Source organism: Juglans microcarpa x Juglans regia, chromosome 8D, assembly GCF_004785595.1.
Source record: "Juglans microcarpa x Juglans regia isolate MS1-56 chromosome 8D, Jm3101_v1.0, whole genome shotgun sequence".
In the NCBI taxonomy this organism is placed as follows: domain Eukaryota; kingdom Viridiplantae; phylum Streptophyta; class Magnoliopsida; order Fagales; family Juglandaceae; genus Juglans; species Juglans microcarpa x Juglans regia.
Genome location: NC_054608.1, coordinates 19,601,268 through 19,628,745, shown reverse-complemented (window position 1 = coordinate 19,628,745; position 27,478 = coordinate 19,601,268). Strand labels below are relative to the sequence as shown.

The 27,478-nt window shown below is 37.2% G+C and overlaps 1 protein-coding gene and 1 pseudogene across 1 annotated transcript; both read left to right on the top strand.

The window, feature by feature from the left end:
* The first annotated feature begins 663 nt into the window (after nt 1–663).
* On the top strand, nt 664–4,679 carry LOC121242262. The gene is made up of 4 exons (XM_041140152.1): nt 664–780; nt 977–1,117; nt 3,076–3,337; nt 4,532–4,679. Exons 1-4 carry the CDS (start codon nt 664–666, stop codon nt 4,669–4,671), a joined length of 660 nt encoding a protein of 219 aa, XP_040996086.1. The 3' UTR covers nt 4,672–4,679.
* Nucleotides 4,680–14,166: 9,487 nt separating this feature from the next.
* LOC121242260 lies at nt 14,167–27,478 on the top strand (annotated as a pseudogene).

Below are 27,478 nucleotides of genomic sequence, written 5' to 3'. Positions count from 1 at the left end.
ACAATTGCATAGCCCTCCCACATTCGAACGTATCTTTTCTACATTTGAATATTACTTTTTGATGCACTTCCGTTCAAACATACAACTTTTTAATTTATCTGTCATTTTGCCTTTCACGTTGCAGAAATCAATAATTTACGTTCGAACGTAAAAAACATACGTGCAAACGTAAAAACATACGTTCGAACTAAAATACATACGTTCAAATCTAAAAAACATAGGTGCGAACGTAAAAACATACGTTCGAACTAAAAAAAAAATCGTTTGAACTAGAAAAATATACGTTCGAACGTAACTTATTAACGTTCGAACGTAAAAATCATACGGTCAAACTGGAAGGCATTATGTTCGAATGCAACTGAATTCAAAATTCTTATTAGTTATGCCCTTAACGTTCAAACGTGTATATTATATTATGTTCAAACGTTAATATAATTTTTATCTAATAAATGTGCATCTTTAGATAAAACGTTCAAACATATGTTATATTATGTTTGAACATTAATGTGGAGCAGTTTAAAATTAATACGAAAGATATATCAATAGCACTAATAATTTTTTTTCCTTTTTTATTTTCAGGATATGGCTCATCCTTTGCATACCTGGAAATGAGGGAGGGAAGGCGCCACTTCGGACACTGCTCGGATTGGGGCTAGTACTGTTATGGTGGAGCGAGAGGTCCTGATCAATGAGTTCGACGAGCTCAGATGGGAGCAGATGAACCTCGGAGATGTGTTCATCAATAGAGGCTGGGGAAATATCTGCACATTGAGGGGGAAGGTATAAACCTCGATGGTTCGGGAGTTCTATATGGGGATGTGCTCCATGTGATCGCCGAGCTACTCGGGATTCGTCGAGTATTTGAGATATCGACTACAACTGACTCTTAGACTGGCAACACAGCCGTCGTTCACATATCTACATTTGCACACGGCACACTCGATGCAGATGTAGGTACTTCTGCATCATCTACTAGCCCAACTGGGCCATAGATGATGCCAGAGATGCAGATCGGTCAAAGGCTAAGGGTACTGATCGTGAGGGTTGGGATGATGACCGAAACGAGGATTTCTACATCCTCATCAAGAGTGACAGTACACAGATCGAGAGGAAGAACGCATTCAACCAAATACATCTACTACATTTCTTTTGCATGTTGCAGCTTATTGTTGCAACAAACCTGGATCCTGTGGCACATAAAACCACATTTAGTCAGACTTGGGCACAGTTTTTTATACGAGTGGCACGTGGAGATCCCATCGATTTGTCACTACATCTTTGAGAGGATCCGTTACGAGGCGAGTATCGTCTCCATGGACAACCTCCCATATAGTGTCATCATTAGTCGGCTATTAATTGCTCGGAGAGTGCCACTCCAGCCAGAGGAGCGGGTCACAGATCAGATGAGCTCCCTCGACATGAGCACCTATCGACGTAGCATTGGACAAGCGACGGGGTATCCTTAACGTCAGCCACCCCTATGACGGATCTAGCTCTTCGAAAGCAGCCCGGGCCCGTTGTGGAGAGTAGTAGTCAGCAGCTGACGAGTACATTTGCAGGAGATGCGCGACTTGATTGGGTTGATGTTGTGATCTCATAATTGACTGCACATATCGATCGACAAATCGTGGTTGTAGAGGAGTCTGTCGCCGAGATAGCCCATCGTGTAGGTATCCTTAACGAGAAGATTGATTGCTTGACTGAGGAGATACGGAGTACAAATGTTGTGAACAATGCGTTCATGTGAGTGTTGTTTACAAAATTCTATCATATTTTATATTTTGGTTTTAATATATGTAAGGAACAATATTATTTAATATATCTATTGTTTTTTAATTTCAATTCTCAATTTTTTTTAATGTTAGATTTTTCAACTTTAATACTAAATCACTGCACTTCAAATATATATAAATATAAATATATTTATATATGTATATATAAATATATATTTATATATATAAACATAAATATATTTATACATATAAATATATAATTATATTTTACAAATTATGTGTATATAAATATGCACTATAAAAACAACATCATGTTTAAATTAGAGTCATATTTAATTTAAATTTACAATTAACGTTCGAATGTTACTTACTAACGTTTGAACGTGGGCGCCAAAACATTTCACGTTCGCATGTAGGTAGCCACAGTGTTCGAACATATATGTGACGTTCGAACGTAAATTTGCTCTTCGTTTGAGCGTAAAAAAAGAAAAAAAAAAAAAAAAAAAACCTCATCTGTCTTTAATGACGGTTTCAAAAAACCGTCACAGAAAATGATTTTTAGTGACAGTTTGGGGATTGTCACAAGTTCTCAACCGTTACTAAAAAGTAATTATGTTGTAGTGACTACCGATGAGATGAGATTATAAGTGAATAGTAGTGAAATTTTTTTGAATAGTAGTACTAAAATAGTTTGAGTTAAGATATTTTATGGAGTTTTGAGATATAAGAGAGAAAAAGATGAATAAAAATATTATTAAAATGAAAATATTGTTATAATAGAGTTTTTTAATATAATTTTTGTTTTGAAATTAAAAAAATTTGAATTATTTTTTATATTTTATTCAAAAATTTAAAAAAGTTGTAATAATTAAATAACAATTAAATTAAAGAATTAAAAATTAAAAAATATTTATATCTATTATGTTAAAATATTAAGATAAGAAGAGGGAAAAGAGATCGCGATTGATAGGGGTTCCAGGTGATAAATTGGGAAAGAGAAATTGACAGTTATAAATTGAGAGCGGCCTCCAACTGTCTAAAGATTGCCACTTTAAACTAAGTAATAATCGATGATGACGATGATATTCTTCACTGAAGTTTATACAGTTTTGCAGGTGGCTGAGGAAAACGTACATTAATGCGACAGCGCCACTGATGAAAGATCAGTCACCGACAGTACTCTGATATAAAGGAAACGTTTTTATTTTTTAATAACACAAATGATTTAAACAAAAAAAGTTTAAAACGTCGATACCATTATTTCTCTTAATGAGTAGCGCCATCCTTACAGTATTATGCATTAGTTTAGTATTGACCAACGGGATGACTTTGTCAAACACAGCTTGCTTTGTCGTCCTCCACGAACAAGACGAAGAGGAAGACGTCCTATACGCGTATACGCAGACTTATCTGTGGTGAGATACTTATTAAGCGCACCCGCAAACAGGGACAGAAGAGACATATCATCGAGCTGAGAGAGAGAGAGAGAGAGATAGAGAGATTAATGTGCAGGAAGTCGGTCGGCATGAAGTTGCAGCTGCTCTTTCTGGCATTGTTTCTCTCAGGAATTCACTTCATCGACTCATTTACTGATCCTAATGATGGTATGTAACAGACCACGCCACCATATAATATATATATATATATATATATGTTCTTCATCTGGTTCAACGTACAATTAATGTTTGTGTTTTTTTTATAGGGTTTTTTAATTTTGAAATCGCTTATTTTATTTTCTTATGTTACTTCGATACATGTTTTTTTTTTTTAATTTCTAAAATAAAAATAAAAATATTTATTGGCTTTAGCCAGCTTTCTGTTCATGTGCGTCGACGAATATCTAGCTTGTTTTGTTTTTGGGTTAATGGTAAATAATATATATAATACATATATTTTTATAAATTCAATTGGTCAGGTCCCGTCAGGGGTGGGAAACTCCTAGACCAGGACCGGGCTGAAAAGTCTCGATTGGTCTCTGTCTTGGGTTGGTCCAGTCGGTTTCTCTGATCTGGATCGACCAACTTTTACCCCTAGCTTTGTAGCTTGTTTTAATTTTGGGTTAATGCTAAAGGATGCTGCTAGTGGCAAAGTTTTAAAAATCGTTTTGTACCGGCCGGTACAGCTGATATTTGCCGTACTGGCCACTGGGCCGGTACAGATACTACTTGTATTTCGTACCAGCTTAAATACCGGCCGTACCGGCCGGTACCGACCGTTTCGGCCTAAATTTCGGCCTTCATTTTTTTTTTTTTCATTTTTTCAAACTACAAGTTCATTTTTTGGCCCCCAATTTAGACTAGACTATTTATAATTTATATATATGTATGTATTTATATATAATTTATTCATATATAAACTATTATTTTAGAATATAATTGTTATATATATTTATATATATAATTTATTCATATATTGACTATCCCGAAACGGTACACGAAACAGTACTGGTACCGAAATATTTCGTTCCAGTGCCTTGACCGGTACGCCATCCGGTACGGTATTCAAAACATTGGCTAGTGGGCCGCCCAGCTTTCGTTGGGTGTACTGCTAGCTGAAATTTTTTATACTTTTTTTTTATAAATTTTTGTTAAATATTTTTTTAACATTTTTAATTATTAAAAAAATACAAAAAATACAAAACTTTATTAATATCCCATTCTTTAATTATTAAATAAAAATAAAATAAAATACATGATCAGCAAGTAAACTAGTCCATTTATCATTTTCCTAATGCTAAAAGTGATCCATCTGGAGATCATTAGTTGATGATTAAACATTTTACTGGTGCATGAATGCAGTTGCAGTACTCAGCGCCCTGAAGGCCGCGTGGAAAAACACACCACCAAGCTGGGGGCATTCAGATGATCCATGTGGATTACATGGACGTTGGGAAGGAGTTACTTGCAACAATAGTACTTTCAGGGTTACTGCCTTGTAAACATCTTCCCCTTATTACTGTCATTATTCATGTTCTTCCCGTAGAAAGATTTTACACACCATCTTTACACCATACATCACATACTATATATATGTAATGTGGGCCAACATCTACATCTATGACCTAAGTTGCAAGTAAATATAAAGCATGTATGGATTTATGGATAATTAAATTATCTATGCTTGTTGATTCATATACAAAATGTATAAAGTCGTGTATAACTCACTATGCATTAACTTAGAACTATCATAAATTATAATATATTGACATGCTCTAAGTTAGTAACAAAGTAACAATTAACATCATCAACATAATTATAACTAAACTAAATCACTATAACTATAATTATAAATTTATAACTAAATCAATGTAAGTCTATAATTATAAGTCTATAATTAATTATAAGTCTATATATAGTATTAATATCACTATGACTAATGAGTATTACTAATGACTATATCACTATGACTCTATGAGTCTATGACCATATAAAACTATTAGTATAGTATAGTCCATAATTTAGTATCAATGTATTATTATATAATATATAATATATATTCCATAATATATCTAACCTACCCCATTTACAATATAAAATTTTTAAAATGTAATTACAAATTTACAAATTAATATTCTCTTAATTGTATATTAGATAAGCATGTAGCGATCATACTACCAGAGCAACTCACCATGTAAAGAAAGAACCTTTTTGTAATACATTTAACTTCATATTTTCAAATTTTGTTGCTTCATTTCCCAGCTCAAGTGAAGATAAAACTCGAGGGCAACTCACTAGGCCGAATGGACCGAATGGGACCCACCGAACCGGACTGTCCCGAATGGACCGGACCAAATCGGTCCTTATGCATTTTGGTCCGATCTAGGGTTTTTCAACCCTGGACCAAATAGGTTCGGTCCGGTCCACAAAACCTCCTCAGGACCGACCGGACCCGACCGAGTTCACTCCTAATTATGCCAAGATTATGAATCCTGATCTTGATCTGTCCACTTCATTCTTTGGTGTTTATGATGGTCACAGAGGTAAGGTGGTTGCAAATTTTTGTGCTAAGTATCTTCCCCAACATATGCTCAAGAGTGAGGCATATGCTACTGGAGATGTAGGAACCTCGGTTAAGAAAGCCTTTTTCATAATGGATGAAGTCCCTACCCTGAGGTTCACAGAAACTGTGAGATCTAGGATTATGGGTAAGAAACTTTTTGCTCACTATCTTCTTGATGTATTACTACTTAAAGTGGTTTTTGAACCCTTTGATAGAGGAAGAGATTATCTGGCTGAACTGAAATTTGATATTGTGGGCAAGATTAGACTTACAAAATGGGCATGCATTACTTACAACATAACTTATATTCTAAGATGCATCACTATACGTTATCATAAGTACAAAGTTTTAGTGTTGGGATGTATATTGGGAAGCCTCACCACTCTTCTATTTTCAAACTTTGAGTCTGGGCTTGTTGCATAACACAATAAGAGGGGCTTTCTCCTTGCTGCAAGTAGTCTTTTGTTTCTTTACGTTGCCATTAAATTTTTTAAGCCTTGCTATGGTGATTTTGGAAGAGTTGTAAAAAATTTGGGACCCTTCTGGCACGTGGGTGTTGGTAGTTGGGTTGGACTTATTATTGGATTTGTAACTTAGTGCTACTCTAGCCACGCATGCAATCTTGTTAAAGACGTTGTTGATTCCTACTAGCCTGGGGTTGCTATTAAGGCCATTTTTGGCCTTGTTGTGGGTTACAAATATGTTAATATTCCTATATTTTCAATGTCTGTTAGCACCTATGTTAGTTTCAATTTTGCTACTATGCATGGTATTGCAATGGCTGACTTTGGAATGTTGAGTAAGCTACTGGATTGGGCATGGATGTATATGGTCCAATTAGTGATAATGTTCAAGACATTGCTTTGGAGATCCAGGTATCTACTGTCATGTGCAAGGACTTTGGAGATCCAGGTATCTATTGTCATGTCCAAGGAGCTAGTGTACACATCTGACATGTTTCATATATTAGAAAAGATTGATGGCATCTCTTTTGAGACAAAGTTATCGTGGTGGAACATGAAGGAGAAGCATCATTGATTTTCAAAATTCAAGATTTATTTTGATGTGCTGCCAAAAAGGTTCAATACAAGCTTGAGCTTGGGATTAGCTGCAATCATAGCTTTACACAGTACCTTGCGGTTCGAGGAGATAATGTGAGCAAAAGAGCACTTGCATGGTCAATATGGGGAGTTACTTCCCTCACTGTGTGATGCTCTTCCAAACATATTTCCACAAGAGCTATACACATTGGAGTATTTCTTATGGGCTGGAAAACTTTGGTACTCTAATAGCATGAAGAAGCACATTTGCACCTTATGGGCAAAGTGCTTTGAATGGGGAGGGTAATTTGTTATACGCCAGTACATCTACAAGACCAGACAGAATCCATTGTGGGCTTTAGGTTGGAGTAATAAAGACTTGGGCTCAATGGCTTTATGGGTTAGGATTTACTTAGTTTTATTGAATCCCTTTATATGGGCCAAGATTGTGTTAGTTAAGCCCAATTGCTTATATCATATGTAGTTGCTGCTAGTTTGAACTTAAAAGACTCATGGTCTCTATCTAGTAGCCTTACGTAGAATCTCTATATGTAGGGAGTTGGAGAGTGTAAAAGGATATTCTAGAAAATCCCGAGTGTCTTGATTGTTCTTCTTGGAGGTTGGGGTACCTCAAATACCCTCTGTACAAACACAGTAGTATGAATGAAATGAATCTTGTTTTCATCACAATCTACCTTAGTATTCTGTTCTATTCCTATTGGGTTCATAACAGAAAACGTCGATACCATTTTTTCTCATAGGGGCGCTACCTACACCAATATTGGGTCCAAATTATAATATAATTTAAATTATAAATTGAAATTTATACATTCAAAAAAAGTATAAATTCATTAGAGTTGTATTTTGGATTGCCTTGATCTCTTGACCAACCTTTATACAGGAGGTCAAGGCAATACAATAGTCACACTTAAGCAATGTGAGACTAAAGTAGAAATAGATTGCCTCCCCACTATAAGAAAAAGTTGTTTATGCGGCCAAAGAAAATTGCGGAGAGCGAGAATTAGACGGCAGAGGCCAATTGTCACTATAGCTGTGTTTTTCTTGTGAAGAGCAAGAGAATCACTGCTAAAAAGACTATTTGCGACGATAATTTGTCGTCGCAAATAGAATAGCCTGACATAGCACGTTATCGGTCTTTGACAGAGACATTTTGGCTATATTTGTGGCGATTACAAATCACCGTAAAATGTCATGATAAAATCCTTCTTGAATCCTCCTTCTTTCTTTTTTCCCCTCTTTTCCTTCTCCCCCTGTTTATTTTCCCCCAGCTCGATACTCACTCTCTATTCTCTGAGTTTGCTACCACCCTTCCCAAGTCGTGCCTGCTGCCATGCCATCGCCACCTCGCCGAGGAGGTGAGTCTCTCAATCGTCTGTATGTTTCTTTTTCTATCTTCTTCTCTGTGTGCGCGCGTTTCTCTCTCTCTCTCCCTCTCATTTATCTCTCTCCGTCCGTTTCTCCCACTCTCTATTTCGCCCTGATTATCTCTCTCTCTCAATTTCATCATCGTATATGGGGGATCTCGACCGGAGCGTGGACGAGGGGCTTCTGCTCAATGAATGGGTCTGTGTTTTTCAAAATTTTCCCTTCCCGTTTTAGGTATATGTATTGCAAGCATTTCATCTGAGCATAGTGCTAATGCGTTCATCTCTGTTTGTTTTGATTTCGTAGATTTGGAGTTCCTATGTACTGTTTGGGTAAATGGGGGCTCTTTGGGAACTCGATTGTCATAGTTCAGGTCTGAATGGAAGCGTCTTTGTTCCCTCTCCGTAAGCATCTCTGGATACTTTGCCCTCTCTGCAAGCGTTTCAGATTTTTATGTTGAATTCTTGCTGATCACAGGCATCAACTTTGTTGGTAAGGTTTTGCCTCTTCGTATTGTGGGCTTCTTCTTCTCTTTTTCTCATGCAACTGTACTTGATTTTTCTCTCTGGGTTTGGTCTTGGATGTGAATGAAAGAGTGGGTTGATCTTATTTTTCTACAAAATTCAAGTCTTCATCTGGTTTGTGAATTTTGAAGGGTTATGTTGTGGGAGGTTTTAGTATATTCAGGTCCATGCCTTTCCTTTTACCAAATTTCTTATACTTATTTTTTTTTCCTATATGTTTCTGAATTCCTCTTGGTTGTTTGTAGTTGTATCATGATTAACCCTTTTATGGAGGCTTTTTTCTTTTATGCAAGTAAAATATGGGTCCGAAATATTTTTTCTACATCTCTCAAGTTTCTATTTTTTTCTTTAAACATTTTGCTCTTTGAATGGTCTTTAACAGATTGATTGGATCTGAACAGAATCTGGCTCTAATAGAGAGTTTTAGAGTCATATTATATTCTTAGAAATTGTACGTCCTTAGAAATTGAGGCATGTGTTGGAATTATTAAGGGTAAAACCCTATGCCACAAGCTAGGCTGGTTGCACAGCCCACATTATCATCTCATAAAACTCTTTCCAAAGAAAATGAGATGAATTCTAATAAGTAATTCCCTTTAACATTTGACAAATCGTTTGATGCCACTTGACACTTCCCACATTTTTATAGCTTAGACAAAGGTTTGTAGCCAAACTAGCCTCTTGCGCTACCCTAATCATGGGGCACCACAAATGACAAATAATGATGCTTTCACTACCTCCCAAAAGCAGAACATGATCTTGAGCTAAGGAGGTGAGTCTCTCAATCTGATTTTGCTGGTTTGGTATCTTGAGACTTTCATTTCACTTTTGTTTTCTCTTGTAATTCTTGTATAATTTTGAGGATCTTGAGTCTCTCAATCTCTTGTTTTTACTTTTGTTTGGTATAATTTTGTTTTCTCTCAGACTTGTTCATCCAAGAATCCTAAACAAGAGGTTCAACTAAGAAAGCATGCAGAGCAGATACTTGATGCATCAACTAATACAAAGCCAAATTCTATATGATGTTTGCATTGTCAACTTTTATATGATGTTTACCTTTTAGAGGACATTTATTTGTATTCTTTTGGTTAAGTTTTATTGATTTTCCTTTAAATATAAAATTAGTGCATGGCTTGGATTTTGATGAATACCGTTTTATGCATTTATATTTCTTTGGGAGATAATTGTTCTTTGCGGCGAATTAGGATTTGCAGCAGATATTTTTTTAATGTTTATCATTATTTGCGGCGAAGATTACTCGCCGAAAATAATTGTTCTTGAAGAGCTATGCTAGCGGCAAAAATGCTTCTCCTCACGTGAAAAGTATTATTTTTGACCAAATATTTTCGCAAGAAAAGATATCCTATACGACGAAATCCAAAGCTATCGAAATTGATCAATCCAGACCATTTATTTTCGACCAATTTGCAGCTAATGAACTTCGGTTGGGTGAAGCAATTTGCGGTGAATACTAATCGCCCCACCAAAAGGTCAGATTTTTTGTTGTGTCATGCAGGGGCGGGGCGGCCCCCGCTGCCCACTTTGTCGTCCATACATATCTAATCAACGGGATGACAATATACCATCTAATCAAACACGTGCTTTGTCGTCCTTACAGATCTAATCAAACACGTTGTCGTCCTCCACGTACCAGACGAAAAAGAAGACCTGTGTACGTAGACCTGTATCTTCTAATTTGATATAGGAACGTTTGGTGAGATACTTATTAAGCGCACGCGCACACAGAGAGAGGAGAGATAGATCATCGAGCTGGGAGAGAAATTAAGAGGGAGATTAATGTGGAGGAAGTCGATCGGCATGAAGTTGCAGCTGCTCTTTCTGGCTTTGTTTCTTTCAGGAATTCACTTCATCTACTCACTTACTGATCCTCAGGATGGTATGTAACAGACCACGCCGCCGTATATATGCATGTGTATATATATGTTCTTCATCTGGTTTAACGTACAATTAATGTTTGTTGTCCTGAAAAAGGCTTTCACCAAACTTCCTCGTTATTGTGTTTTTTTTTTCTTTTTTTTCATGATAATATCATCAGTGCTCTGATACATAATCTAGGAATACTGGGTTGTCTCGCATCAGTGTCAAGTTGTCAACGTCGATCGGCCCAAAAATTGGTTTCATGATATCTATTTTTAATCCTCTCCAAACTGATCAATTAGTTTTAGAAGCTTAAAGTTTACGGTTAATTAATATTAAAATAGGTCAGCTTTGATCAAATTAATTATCTTTTCGTTATTCAACAGTTAAAAGTTTCAACTAATCTCTAGTGAGTATTTGACACCGTGCATCGATCGATCACAGTTTTAAAATATTTAAAATGAATAATTATATTTTTTATTTAAAGAAAGACGTGTCAACAGAGGCTTTTTAGAAGTTTGCTAATTTCTATATTGAAAACATTTTTAGAGTTTTTTTAAAATTTAAATCCTAAAAAGATTAAATATTTCTAGCTGATTTTTTTTTTTTACTTTTTTTTATAATTTTTATTAAATATTTTTTTAACATCTTTAATTATAAAAAAAATACACAACTTTATTAATATCCAATTCTTTAATTATTAAATAAAAATATATAAAACACATGATCAGCAAGTTAACTAGTCCATTTATCCGCGCATTCAATTGCGCAGTGGGCTGCCTCCAAAAACATGTTCTGAAATATTTCACTTATTGCAATTCCACCATCTTTAGTAAGTTTTCATAGTGGAAAGCACCTTGTAATTTGGCTTGGCTGCTTAATGCAGCAGACTTTCTTTTTATATATACTAGATGCTGTTTCCAAAAAAAAAAAACTAGTCGATTTATCATTTTCCAAATGCTAAAAGTGATCCATCTTGAGATCATTAGTCGATGATATATTAAACATTTTACTGGTGCATGAATGCAGTTGCAGTACTCAACGCCCTGAAGGCAGCGTGGAAAAACACACCACCAAGCTGGGGTCATTCAGAGGATCCATGTGGATTACCCATTTGGGATGGAGTTACTTGCAACAATTTTTCTAGGGTTACTGCCTTGAAAACATCTTCCACATATTACTGTCCTTATTCATGTTTTTTTTTTTTTTTTTTTTTTTAAATCCTACTCCTCATCCTTACGCTTGCACCACAGGCATACACTACATATTAAATAAATAAATAAATAAATAATCAAGTGTAATATGTGATACTGTAGGGATAATGATGAGTAGAATGACTCTTTTTCCTGTATTGTAGTCCTCTTTCTTGCAAATCGATTTAGAAAACACACTAATATTAATCTGCAGTACTCTTGACACAACATATGTACTTTATATAATTTGTAAAAGAAGTTTAAGATTACTTCTACTTGCAAATCAGATTTTTTTCATATAATCGGTAGTTTAGAGTGTCTTTCGTAACAGCTTGCAAACAATATTTTCTTATCTACTTTCTTATTATTTCCTTTGCCGTTTGTCATTTTTTTTCCTTCTTTCTCTTGTGGTAAGTCTTTATATATTCTTATTTTGTGGATTCCGTTGTTTTTAAACCTCTTCAGGAAATTATCAACGATGGACCTTGAAGGGAAGCTTGAAGGTGACATTGGGGAACTCACTGAATTGACATCATTGTAAGCATTATTCTAATTTCTTTTTCTTTAAATGAAAACATATATATATTCTTAGTGAAAAAAAAAAAGGTTTGCTACTTGTAAAATTGGTTTGTCAACAAACCACTTGCTATAGGATTCATTATAGTTCTAGTTCTTTTTTTTCTTTTCTTTTTTTATGAAAAGGATGGTATTCCAATTTTATTATTAACTTTCACTTATGGCAGATGAATACCGTGGTTACAATCGGATACTTGGTAGTTACAATAAATCATAAAATTCAAACCTACGCATAAAGAAAAAACAACTATATAAATAACTAAGCACTATACAAGATAATAAAATAAGCATTAAAAAAAAATAGAAAACAAGATGCATACATTAATAAAATAAAACTAACCAAACCTATTATTTATGACAAATTACATGTAAACTAGTTTGATTCATACGAATAGCTCCCAGGATGTCGGTAGGCAAACTGTTTTTATTCTCATAGAATACTTCCTTGCCACTAGAACCCAACTTGGCTAATCTGTCTACGACGTGATTCATTTCTCTAAAAGAGTGGAAAATCCAAACCACCATCGAATGCGCCATCAATTTAGCTTCATTACAGTACTTCTGACTCCTCCAAGGAACAAGTCCACCCTTCTCCCACTAGTTTGCCATAAGTTGAGAATCAGTTTCCACTTCAACATGAGTTATATTCATCTGTGCACAAAGATTCAAACGATCCAAAAGGGCTCAGATCTTAGCGATATTGTTAGAACTGATACCATAATATTTGACAAAAGCAAATATCATGTGACCCTTCTTATCTCTAATAATTCCTCCACCTCCACTTCTTCCAGGATTCTCGATACTACTCTCATCCACATTAAACTTAACAAAATTATGTGCTGGGCGCATCCATTTCAAATTTTGAATTTGCTTATGTTTGACAGGCGTATATAGTCAATAACCCGAGTTGCTTTAAAATTCCATCATCTGAAGTCTTGATGAAAGGTTTAGTCATGTTGATATGAATAGTCTTGATGAAAGGTTTAGTCAAGTTTAGCACACTTGCTCCCCTATTTCAACAACCCCCTCCATGCAGGCTTTACATCTGTATAGCCACAGGAACTAGCTGATAATAGAATGGAGAATTCCAAACACAACAATTATTTGAGATACCGCCTGAGCCTTGGACAACCACTATTGTATTTTCCCCCACCACATAGTAGTAGGCCCAAAATTCAGCCCCAGGATTGATCCAAATGACTTCCAAACATAATTAGGCATCTCTCCCATTAGAAGCGAGTGATTTAAGGACTCACAAGCAGCCATTTTACAACATTCACATTTTGAGGCCATATAGATATTTAACTTCATAATTTTCTAGTCAAAAGGCAAGCTTTTATACATACCCTCCACCTAAAAGTAGAAATTTTACAGGGCAATAAGTTATGCTAGATCCATTTAGCCCAATCCACTTTGTCTTTGCGATCCTAGGTGAATTGCCAAGTTGAAAGTGTAGAGAAATTTCCGTTTTGTTCAGCTCTCCATATAGGAATATCAGGACCTGTGAAAATCTCGATACTTTGAATTTTCAGTTCTTCACAGAGGTTACTCCCCACTAGCTCTTGCATTGTCTCCCAATTACCTCCCGTCTCAGACTATACATAAGCTACTTTCAGAGAGGGATCTGTACTATTCAAGAGTTTTCCCAGAATCCCCAAAGACGATCAATTTTCAAACCAAAAGGATATCTTACCTTCATTAATAGTTCATCCCAAGCCCCTAATAGCCAATTTCAACATTGGTTTTAAGGCCTTTCAAAAATTTGATTCGTAGGGGAAATGATCAAGGAGGAAAGAGTGGTGTTGATTTCTATATTTGGCTTGGAAAAAGCTATTAACCTCCATGGCCCCAGGCTTGGACCTTCTTTTGAAGGCTAAACACTTGTGAGTTTTTAATCTTTTTCTTTATCTAATCTTGGGTTCAATCTATTATTAAGATGAATTCAAGAATTTGAATATGTTAAGGATACAAAACGTTGATTATTGCATCCATAAAAGAATAATAATGTGATGTATTCAAACTTGCAGCCATTTCAATAAGAACAAGCTTTCAGGTCCCATTCCAGGCAAACTATTCAGCTCTAATATGAAAGTGATACACATGTAAGTTGATACCAACTATTAGTTTATTTTCATGCATGCTTTCAATTCTTCTAATTCTAAATGCTTTCTTCAAAGACAGATTTTTTTAATGGAAATCAACTTTCTGGAAGTATCCCACCAACACTAGGACTTGTACAAAGTCTTGAAGTTCTGTGAGTAAAATGCACCCTAATTTAATGACACATTGGTGTTATTCAACTAACCTTAATTTTCAGTACATGTCCACACTCTGGTACTGTTCTTGAGAATTAAAACTATTCCAATTTGCAACAGTCGGCTAGACAGAAATGCTCTGACAGGAAGGGTCCCGGATCTCAGCAACCTATCAAATATCGTTGATTTGTGGGTACCTTTTCACAACATTTATATAGTGGTGGTGTTTTTTTAGTATAATCATATATACTGGTGGTTACCAGCTTTCTCCTTCTTGATATCGTCTTAGGAATTTAGCAAAAAATAATCTGACGGGCGCTTTACCAGACTTAACTCAAATGAAGAATCTCAATTACTTGTAAGTAGATGCATGGTGCTGCTTGCAATTGCCAATTTCATTTTTGAGTAATTGCTTCTTTGTATGCACTGATGAACCTTGTATGATGGTTTATTTTACCAGGGACCTTAGTAATAACTCATTTGAGCCATCAGAAGCTCCAACGTGGTTCTCAACCTTATCATCACTCACGACACTGTAAGTCTTCAATCTTTCACAGATGAAAATTGTACAAACTTCCTCAAATTTTAGCAATACCTTTATGCGATTGGTGCGCAGGATTATGGAATATGGATCACTTCAAGGGCCTGTACCACGAGAACTGTTTAGCTTTCCACAAATACAGCAAGTGTAAGTTGATATCTTATTGGTATATCAAATAAACTGACAGTTTGATAACTCATACTTGATTTCAATTCTCAGGAAATTGAGAAACAACAAATTTAATGACTCATTGGACGTGGGTGAAAACATCAGCCCACAACTAAAGCTTGTTGATTTACATAACAACCACATTTCTTCTGTAAATGTGAGCAATAATTACAGTAAATCCTTAATGTGAGTGAACTCATGCCTCTAAATTGTTCAATTTGCAAAATGTGTTGGGTATTTTATTCTGACCATCAACCTTCTTTGTCAATTGGATGTACTTCAGACTAGTAGGAAACCCAGTGTGTCACTCTACTATCTTGGAGGATTCTTACTGCCATCAACAGCAACAACCAACAAAGCCCTATTCTACTGGCCTGGCTAAATGTGAAAGTACATCATGTCCACTTGACCAAAATTGCAACCCTCGGAATTGTGAATGTGCCTATCCATATAAAGGGACATTATACGTTGGTGGATCACTTTTCAGTGAATTGTCCAATGCAACTGTGTTTAATTTACTTTGGAATATAGCTTGTGGATGAACCTGAGTCTCCTTCCAAGTTCAGTTTCTATTCTAAGTACCGGATTCGATTTTGATGACTATCTTCAAGTGCAACTGGCACTCTTTCCCTCAACCGGAAAACACTTGAATCGATCAGAGATTCAGAGAATTGGGTTCGCCATGACTACTCAAGAACATTGGCTACCTCAACAACTTGGAGCCTATTTTTTTATTGCAGACCCTTATGCTTTCCCAGGTTCAAATCATATCTTTACTCTGTGTGTGTGAGAGTGAAAATTATATCTCTACCTGACAATATTGAAAATGTTCTACAGCCAAATATGGAGGATCTTCTACTGGCACTCGTGTAATAATTAAGATAGCAATTACTTGTTGTGCCATTTTGGTTCTGGGACTCCTGGGAGTAGGGATATATGCGGTTCGACAAAAGAGACGTGCAGAAGAAGCCATTGGATTTAGTAACCCGTTTGGTAAATAATTAGTAAAATTAATTTTCTTGTGATTGATTGTAGTTCAAATTCAAGACCATGTATCTAAGGAAGATGGAACGTCATGCATGCAATTGTTGTCTTATATGGTTAATTTTCTCCATATCTCAGCTTCTTGGAAATCAAGTGGCAATGATAGCAATGGGGCAGCACCACAATTAAAAGGTGTAAGATTGTTCTCTTATGATGAACTCCGAAAGTGCACAAATAATTTCGCTGAGGGAAATGAGATAGGTTCTGGAGCATATGGCAGGGTACTTAAATCTCTCAGTATTTAGTCAAACTTTTGTAAAATCCACTTCCAAAAAATGTTTGCTGATGCTTTCATGTTATCTCCAGGTTTATAGAGGGTTGCTTTCTGATGGACTAGTTGTTGCTATTAAAAGAGCTCAGCAAGGATCAACGCAGGGTTTACTTGAGTTCGAGACTAAAATTGAAATGCTTTCCCGAGTTCATCACAAGAATCTTGTTGGCCTTGTGGGTTTTTGCTTTGAACAAGGAGAGCAGATGCTGATCTACGAATTTATGCCTAATGGAACAATTAGAGATAGCTTATCAGGTAAATACGTACAGTTATATCAATTTAATTAATTACCTCTGTGCAAATATCTAACATATAGGAAACTATTTGCCTAAATATGAACTGTAGGGAAATCTGGCATTTATCTTGATTGGAACAGAAGACTCTACGTTGCTCTTGGTTCAGCCAGAGGACTAGCTTACCTACATGAGCTTGCCAATCCTCCTATTATCCATAGAGATGTTAAGTCCATGAATATTCTGTTGGATGAAAATTTGACTGCAAAGGTTGCAGATTTTGGCTTGTCTAAGCTAATAACTGATGTTTTGAAAGGCTACGTTTCAACTCAAGTCAAAGGCACGATGGTAAGTCATGTTATAATAATATCTCTACCTGATCTCTCAAGGGTAGAGAATATTAATAAAAGAGTCATAAATATTATTAATAAAAGTTAAAAACCTACTTTTATCTGTGAAAATTATTTTCATGTCATGATATATAGAATATATGCAGAATTCGAAGGTAAAAAACAACTCAGTCACAGTCAATGATAGAGTCTGCATAATTTTTTAATAGATAGTTAGTAAAGGTAAAAAATTCTTTAATCTCTAGACTTTCTACTTTTGCTAATCTCCCCTAAGTTTTGTGGCGCCCCCAATCCCCCTTATATAAATACACAGGGATCGAGACGCCAAGATGGTGACAACACGGTCATACATCTCAACGAAGTGCCAGTCTGTGTACATGCAACAGTGTACAAATAAAATAACGCAGCGGATAGTCAACTAAGTACCAGAATTTATTTACAATCAAACATCAATAAAAATTTAAATAGCAGTTATACAGTCATCCATAAAATAATTTTACAATAGTTTTGAAATAAACAAACGAGTGATCCCAGATCACTCCTCAGGCAGAGCCGTCTCCTCAGGCTCGCTCTCCTCCTCCTCATCTGCATCAAAATCTGCGTTACCACAAAATGGTATCACAGGTAAGTATGACCTCAAATAACAACGTAATATAAAATGTATTAAATGCAACTAACATGCATGCACATGATGAAATATGCATTTTTCCACAAAACATCATTTTTCCCGAAAATGATAATTTTCCAACACACGCCAAAATCCTATTTGGCCCAAAATATCCGTAAAACATTTTCCCAGAAAATGATTTACCCAAAAACCAACTCGCACTATTTTCCCAGAAAATAGTGCATTAATTCCAAATGCACCATGCATTATTTCCATATGCACCATGGCCTCCCCTATGGACCATCCGCACGTCCTGGCTTCGTAGCGGTGCTCAGTTCCGCGCCCAGCGCGTACATGGCCAAGCACCCACACTACGCAACGAGCGATGCCCAGTTCCGCGCCCAGCGCGTACGTGGCCAGACATCCTCTAGTCCCCGCCAGCAGAAGGACCACGGAGTCGGCACGAGACCATCTCGTCCGATCCCATTGTCGCCCGGCGACAATCCAGGGGACGTTACTCAGTATATTCCGCTCCCGATTAACCAGAGGAGCTCCACCGAGTTAATACCCCATCTCGGCTTGGGGTCGTGATACACACGCACCAAAAATATTATCACATAAAATCATAGCTTTTCAAATCACATGAACATGAATGCAATACACGAAAACCCAGTTTTCTTTTACAAACATGATCATGCATGAAATAATGAAATGCACATGTACCAACACAATATTTAACATCCATCAATGAACAATACCAACAAATCCAACCAACCCATCAACAACCAATATCCACTTCAACCAAATCAACCAAACAACTCCAATCACAAATCCATCCGACCCCCGAACTCCTCGGACTCAGTCCGGCATGCCAAAAATACAGTGAAATGGGTTAGTGCAAAAATATATTTAAATTACGAAAGTTCTTTGGAGAAATACTTACAGTGCAATATAATAATTTTTCGAGGATCACAAAGTTGAAAAATGCGACATTTGAGCAACACCACAGTGTAAAATACACTGTGGCCGTGGGTCACAGATATCCACTTTTCAAAGAGGACAAACGAAGACCCAAAAATAGTAGGGTAGGGCCTAGGGAGGTCGGTGAAGCTAGTGGTGGTGGTGGTTTGCCGTGGGTGGCGGCGCAAGGGGTGGTTTTAGGCCAAAATGCACAAATCGGAAATGGGCTTGGTGGGGCTTCACCGGTGACAGATCGGAGGTGGGGTTGGGTCCAATGGGTTGCTAAGAGGTCGAGAATGAAGTGGTAGGAAGATGGTGGCCAATGGCGGTGCGACGGCGGCGCAACGGCGGAAAGAGTGTCGCGGCTTCGAAGGGCTACTGGTGGTTAACGGCGGCACGGATGGAGGTGAGGTTGGTGGGGTGAGGTCGCCGGCGGCTGGGGAAGCTAGCGGGCTGGGCGGTGAAGGCCACCGCCGGCTCACGGCGGCGCTGGCGTGAAGGTGGCCCGCGGCTTCGTGGGGTGCGTGTGGGCTACCGGCGGCGAGGTAGGGGCTGAGATTTGGGGAGTGAGGTCGCCGGAGGGAGGGGGAGCTGGTCGGCCGGGCGGTGTCGCGCACGGCGGCGCGACGGCGGCGGGCTGGGCGGTGAGGAAGAACGGACGGAGAGAGGGAGAGAGAGAGAGGGAAAGGGAGAGTCGCGCACCGGGGAGGAAGCCAGGGAGAAGAAAAAGAAAAAGAAAAAAAGAAAAGAAGAAAAGAAAAAGAAAAGGAAAAGAAAAATAGAGGGAAAAGAAATGAGGTCCAATCCTCATAACTTGGGTCACAAAAATGATCCAACGGAAACGATTTCAAAACCTCAAGTTAAATAAAATAATTTAAACGTAATGGTAAAGTCAAATTGAAATAATTAAATCCCACAGTAATTAATTTAAATATTAAAAGCAATTTAGATGCATAACAATAAATAAATATTTGGAAAGCACATAAAAATAATTTTCACCAAATTAAAATCATAGAAATAAACTTACTAAAAATCCAACCAATTTAAAATAAGAGAATAAATTTTAATTACATAAAAATAATTCCTTCAGTAAAAATACACTAAAATACGGGGTGTTACATCCTCCCCCCCTTAAAAAAAATTTCGTCCTCGAAATTGGCAAGGTCAACATTAAGACTAAGACAGGAATAAGATTCAACTAAGAGCAGACTAAGAACATACCGCCAAAATAGTCCGGCAATGCCACTCTATAAGCAACAAGCGCAACCTTCTCTACGATCTGAAAATGACCAACATATCTTGGACTAAGCTTTCCTTTCTTACCAAAGAGCTTAACTCCTTTCATAGGAGAGACTTTAAGATAAACTCAATCACCTACTTCAAAGGATAAGTCTCTTCTTCTTGTATCTGCATAACTCTTCTGGCGATTTTGCGCTTCCGCCATTTTAGTCCTTATAAACTGAACTTGATCCTTCATTCCTTGAACTATCTCCTTGACATATAACCGAGTCAACTTACCCAACGAGTCAGTATTATTAACAGGCAAGAAATGGGCACTCTTGGTCAACCGATCCACAATCACCCAAATTGAGTTCTTCCCACTAGGAGTCCTCGGCAACCCTACCACAAAATCCATAGAAATATCATCCCACTTCCACTCTGGAATAGGGAGAGGTTGAAGTCTACCTTGATGCTCAACCTTAACTAGACGGCACGAGGTACATTTCTCAATGAACATGGGCAATATCCAATATACTCGTTTTAGTCCCCCAATGACACATCACGACCAGTATTCCTAGAGTGACTGCTATCCAAAAATCTCATTTCCTCGAGAACCTTAATACAACATCCAATAAATTCCAATGATCAATAGATCCATACAATAATATGTGCCAACCTCAATCAATTCCTATGCTCCAACTTCTAAACCTTCATGGAATTCTACTATTGGAAACCTAATAGCCACTTCCAATGTTAACCATCAATAACAAATTGCACAACCAAATGATTAATCTCCAATTACAAGTATCTTCTCAAAATTCAAGTCACCATTAATTCTTCAAATCAGCACAATTTGAACTCCTGACTACAACAAAAATACCACGCTTCTGCTGCGCACTCTGATATTCGCCACATGCATAAAACTTACGTCCTCATGAAACTAACACCAAGAGTACAAGGTGGCTCCATTCCTACTAACCAAAACCCTTATCACAATTTGGTAGAAAAACACTCTCTCTCCCAAAACCACGAGTTATAACTCAAATTCCTCAATTAACTTCTGCTGCCTTGATCAAAATCAAATTCTATAAAATACAACCATGATCAAAGACAGAAACCCAATATCAAACAACCTCAGCATCCCAAATTGAAAATAAACAACCTCAACCCAAAATACACTCATCTCCTCTAAGATAAGAAACATACTTTAAAAGACTCAATTCCAACCTAGCGAATCAAAAAGAGTGCCTAGAGACTTCTACCTAACAACCTAAACCCGAAAGCTCACCATCTACATTCTAAACATCATCTAATCTAACGGTGACTAAACTCACAACGAACCACCATTGACTTCACCAAAACATTAACAAAACCTCCTTGGTAACTCGCCCACCTATTTCTACTCCAATAAGCTAGTATTAACACAACTAGTTCCTTCAATAGCACATCACTATTAAACCTCAGGGTAAACCATACTGATCAAATCTTCAATCTACCAAAAGCCATTGCAAAGCACCCAGGGATCCTAATGCTTTATTAACTCACATACTTGATCATATCATTCATCGCTAACGTCTAAACTTCAACTTCCAAGATCTTATCATATACCATACGTGACATCCTATCAATCTCTCTTCAAGTTAAATAACAATGTCCTTCATTCAACCAACTAGATGCTCAAACTCCAAAAGAAAGTATAACCTTAAAATTTAAATTCCTAGGTAACCTCAAGTCACAATTAATTCCTGAAGATAATCACAATAACTATTCCCAACCATGATTCATTGAGTAACCCACTTCAATTGCACACTTTGATCAACTCCCCAAAAACTCCAAGCCAAAGTCTCTTGAATTACTACTATTGTGTCGACTCCTCTTCCACACCTACCAAAACCACTTCTTTCAAACCAAAATGAAACTAGGACCTGAACTCTTCGAAATGTGCATAAATACTCACCACTACCATGCATCGATCACATGCACTCTTAGCCAAGACCAAAAAATGCTCCAAATGTGCAAGTGATCATCATTACCATTTCCATCACTAAACCTATATCCTCGAAATCAATAAGAATCATTTCTTAAATCGTCACCATCTATTATCCTTAAAATTGATATAAATTAAATCCTCAACCTGACACTGTAACCTCATGCTAAAAATAATTATTAACCGAACTAGATCAATATCTTCCATCTCCAAAGAAATTCTCACCTAAAAATTCTCATATCAGTAACTTAACTCAGATCAATCCTATTTTAATTCAGCCGTTCAACTCTGCAATTCTAAAACCTTAACCCAGATATAAATCATTTCCTGAAATCCTCAAGATCGATGAACTCAAATCTAAAACATTCTCCTTATAAAACTTGTAAATTCTAAAACCCCAAATATTATCAAATTGCTTATCGAGGTTGGCAAAATCAAAAACTTCTAGTCTAAATAATCTCTTAATTGCTTGTTGAACCTACCAGCTTAAATCCCATTAACTTATTTTCTAAAAAACTATGGGGCCACAAACCTTAGATGAACTTCTCATAAATCTAACATTGACATTCGTTGAACTTACAACCTCCTACCTCAAAGACTCATTACCTAAATTCTACGGAACCTAAATCCTCAATTATCCTAAGCAATTAAAAACTATTCCCCTCCTTAGCAGCAACTTGAGTACCTAATCCAAAGAGTTCTCCCAGACCCTGATGTTCAAGCCTCGATATTAAAACAACCAATCACCAAGAGTTCAGGCCTACTATACCAATGTTTAAGCCTAACAATGGCCTTCTCAGTCGTACCATCTTCCTGTCATAACATAACCCTTAACCCGCCTTTCAATTTCGAACAAAACAAAATAAAATAAAATTCCATAAATAAAATAACATACAAATAAATAAATAAATAACAAAATTATTATACAATAAAATAAATAAACACCAAAATTATTATACATTAAAATAAATAAACAACAGAATTATTATACAATAAAATAAATAAAGCCAATAAAACCATACTCAACCAAAGGTAAACACTAATTAAAACAATAAAATCAAATAAATCAAATAACATCAATTAACATAAAATAAAATAGTAATAAACTCATAATATAAAATAAATAACTTAACTTACACCACTTAAACAAAAATTTTATTATTTTAAAATAATAAAAATAATTTTCTGGTACTATCCTAAGGGACATGTGGTTTTACCCAGAGCCGAACTGCTCTGATACCACCTGTGGCGCCCCCAATCCCCCTTATATAAATACACAGGGATCGAGACGCCAGGATGGTGATAACACGGTCACACATCCCAACGAAGTGCCAGTGTGTGTACATGCAACAGTGTACAAATAAAATAACGTTGCGGATAGTCAACTAAGTACCAGAATTTATTTACAATCAAACATAAATAAAAATTTAAATAGCAGTTATACAGTCATCTATAAAATAATTTTACAATAGTTTTGAAATAAACAAACGAGTGATCCCAGATCACTCCTCAGGCGGAGCCGTCTTCTCAGGCTCGCCCTCCTCCTCCTCATCTGCATCAAAATCTGCGTTACAACAAAATGGTATCGCAGGTAAGTATGACCTCAAATAACAACGTAATATAAAATGTATTAAATGCAACTAACATGCATGCACATGATGAAATATGCATTTTTCCACAAAACATCATTTTCCCTGAAAATGATAATTTTCCAACACACGCCAAAATCCCATTTGGCCCAAAATATCCGTAAAACATTTTCCCAGAAAATGATTTACCCAAAAATCAACTCGCACTATTTTCCCAGAAAATAGTGCATTAATTCCAAATGCACCATGCATTATTTCCATATGCACCATGGCCTCCCCTATGGACCATCCGCACGTCCTGGCTTCGTAGCGGTGCTCAGTTCCGCGCCCAGCGCGTACATGGCCAAGCACCCACACTACGCAACGAGCGATGCCCAGTTCCGCGCCCAGCGCGTACGTGGCCAGACATCTTCTAGTCCCCGCCAGCAGAAGGACCACGAAGTCGGCACGAGACCATCTCGTCCGATCCCATTGTCGCCCGGCGACAATCCAGGGGACGTTACTCAGTATATTCCGCTCCCGAGTAACCAGAGGAGCTCCACCGAGTTAATACCCCATCTCGGCTTGGGGTCGTGATACACACGCACCAAAAATATTATCACATAAAATCATAGCTTTTCAAATCACATGAACATGAATGCAATACACGAAAACCCAGTTTTCTTTTACAAACATGATCATGCATGAAATAATGAAATGCACATGTACCAACACAATATCTAACATCCATCAATGAACAATACCAACAAATCCAACCAACCCATCAACAACCAATATCCAATTCAACCAAATCAACCAAACAACTCCAATCACAAATCCATCCGACTCCCGAACTCCTCGGACTCAGTCCGGCATGCCAAAAACACAGTGAAATGGGTTAGTGCAAAAATATATTTAAATTACGAAAGTTCTTTGGAGAAATACTTACAGTGCAATATAATAATTTTCCGAGGATCACAAAGTTGAAAAATGCGACGTTTGAGCAACACCACAGTGTAAAATACACTGTGGCCGTGGGTCACAGATACCCACTTTTCAACGAGGACAAACGAAGACCCAAAAATGGTAGGGTAGGGCCTAGGGAGGTCGGTGAAGCTAGTGGTGGTGGTGGTTTGCAGTGGGTGGCGACGCAAGGGGTGGTTTTAGGCCAAAATGCACAAATCGGAAATGGGCTTAGTGGGGCTTCACCAGTGACAGATCGGAGGTGGGGTTGGGTCCAATGGGTTGCTAAGAGGTCGAGAATGAAGTGGTAGGAAGATGGTGGCCAATGGCGGTGCGACGGCGGCGCAACGGCGGTGCGACGGCGGCGCAACGGCGGAAAGAGTGCCGCGGCTTCGAAGGGCTACTGGTGGTTAACGGCGGCACGGATGGAGGTGAGGTTGGTGGGGTGAGGTCGCCGGCGGCTGGGGAAGCTAGCGGGCTGGGCGGTGAAGGCCACCGCTGGCTCACGGCGGCGCTGGCGTGAAGGTGGCCCGCGGCTTCGGGGGGTGCGTGTGGGCTACCGGCGGCGAGGTAGGGGCTGAGATTTGGGGAGTGAGGTCGCCGGAGGGAGGGGAGCTGGTCGGCCGGGCGGTGTCGCGCACGGCGGCGCGACGGCGGCGGGCTGGGCGGTGAGGAAGAACGGACGGAGAGAGAGAGAGAGAGAGGGAGAGGGAGAGTCGCGCACCGGGAGGAAGCCAGGGAGAAGAAAAAGAAAAAGAAAAAAAAGAAAAGAAGAAAAGAAAAAGAAAAGGAAAAGAAAAATAGAGGGAAAAGAAATGAGGTCCAATCCTCATAACTTGGGTCACAAAAATGATCCAACGGAAACGATTTCAAAACCTCAAGTTAAATAAAATAATTTAAACGTAATGGTAAAGTCAAATTGAAATAATTAAATCCAACAGTAATTAATTTAAATATTAAAAGCAATTTAGATGCATAACAATAAATAAATATTTGGAAAGCACATAAAAATAATTTTCACCAAATTAAAATCATAGAAATAAACTTACTAAAAATCCAACCAATTTAAAATAAGAGAATAAATTTTAATTACATAAAAATAATTCCTTCAGTAATAATACACTAAAATACGGGGTGTTACAAGTTCTATATACATTTTGACCTAATAAACACATCAAACATCACCAAGTTTTTAATGCCACAGTGTAAGATTCAACCTAATAAACTAAAACCACCTAAGACTTTATTTCCTTCCTAAATAAACACATGCATTTTTTATTCCACCTTTAATTAATACACACTTTTCTTATGCTCGGCTGAAACCCTTTATGAGACATACCTCGGCATTTGTTCCTAAATGAACATGCATGCCTCTAGAGTTCCAGCTTCTATGTGCATGCAAGTTTAAAACATATTAAAATTGAACTAAAAAGATTAAACACGAAGCTTTTTCTTCACCTCTTCTAATCTAGCAAGATTCTCATATATACGTGACTGGCTTATTCAAGATTAAACTTATGCTGCCAACATTAAAAGATACATGCATGTCGATTCAATGACCTCAAACCTTCTTATCATGTGATGGGTGAAACATGTGATCTAAAAAGTTAGACTTTCAACTCATTTTCATCAACTTCTCCTTTATACTGCAAGATTCAAGCTTATGTACTAGTTTATACAGATGCATGCACAAGATCACATTATACATGCCATGGCTAAAACTCTATGGCATTAATTTTTTTTTCTGCATTGTCAATGTTATAAATCACTTCAATATCAAAAGCCCATGTTTAGAAAACAACTTAAGCCATGTGCTTGCAAGATTTCACTTTGTTCATGAAGTGACAACGCGCTATGCAAGAGTCAGGAAATCTTTATGTTTTTGTCTCAAAACTTGAATCTCATGCTCTGAACACAAAACGTCACCAAAACATGCATGGCCAAGTTTCCTAGTGGGGAGGGTTTAAGGTTGTTCTTGTTTTTTTCTAGTGTGGCTAAGTTTCCTAGCGTTCCTATTATCACTAGGATTTTTCCGTATGTCAAGAAATGCAACCCTTTAGGGCTTTCATCTAAAATGGATGATTGTGTAAGTCTCCTCTTGGTGGAAAATTTCCCTTTTGTGATTCCAAGGCTTGAGTGTTACATATTATTAAGGTCTTCAATCTGATATATTGAAAGAAACAACAACTTTTTTATTTTTGCATTTTATGTAGAGGCCAAAGAAAAAGTTGTTTTTTATTTATTAACCTGATACTCTAGGGTTTATGCTACTGTTGAGGCAACCAGATTGGCAGATTAACATATATCAAAACAAATTTTTATTATTTCATTTTCTTGTTCATACATGGTATTGTAAAATTCAAAGTACTTGCAAATCCTTCCAATCCTACAACAAAATTAAAAATGTCTTATTTAATATAATTTAGACTTTGCATTCGTTGGAATACTCTTTTGATTTTAATTTTTGCAAAATGCCTTCTACTTGTAGGGTTATCTGGATCTTGCATATTACCAAACTCAACAATTAACTGAGAAGAGTGATATTTATAGCTTTGGAGTGTTTATGTTTGAATTGCTAACATCCAAGCGACCGATTGAGAGGGGAATGTACATCGTTCGTCAGGTGAGAATAGCGATGAACAAGGACGATGAAGAGCACTATGGCTTGTGGGATATGATTGATTCATCTATTAGAGACGCAACAAATCTTATGGGGTTTGGGCAATTCTTGGAAATTACTATGCAATGCATTGAAGATTCGCCTAAAGACCGTCCAACAATGAGTGAAGTGGTAAAGGCATTTGAAACAATATTACAAAACAATGGGATGGCTTCAAACACATCTGCGTTGTCTTTTACAAGTGACCTTGGAGCTTCAAGTCTAGGTGCTTCTAAGCATTCCTTCTAAGGATGTTAGTAGCATCGATACCTTTGGTCATTGTGGTGCATACACAGTCTCAACAAGAGCTGAACCCAAGTAG

Excerpts from the sequence above, each read along its gene's own strand:
- LOC121242262 (XM_041140152.1), top strand. The coding sequence starts at position 664 with ATGGTGGAGCGAGAGGTCCTGATCAATGAGTTCGACGAGCTCAGATGG. Across the intron at positions 781-976 it reads TCTGCACATTGAGGGGGAAG|CCCAACTGGGCCATAGATGA; the intron begins GTATAAACCTCG and ends ATCATCTACTAG. Across the intron at positions 3,338-4,531 it reads ATTTACTGATCCTAATGATG|TTGCAGTACTCAGCGCCCTG; the intron begins GTATGTAACAGA and ends GCATGAATGCAG.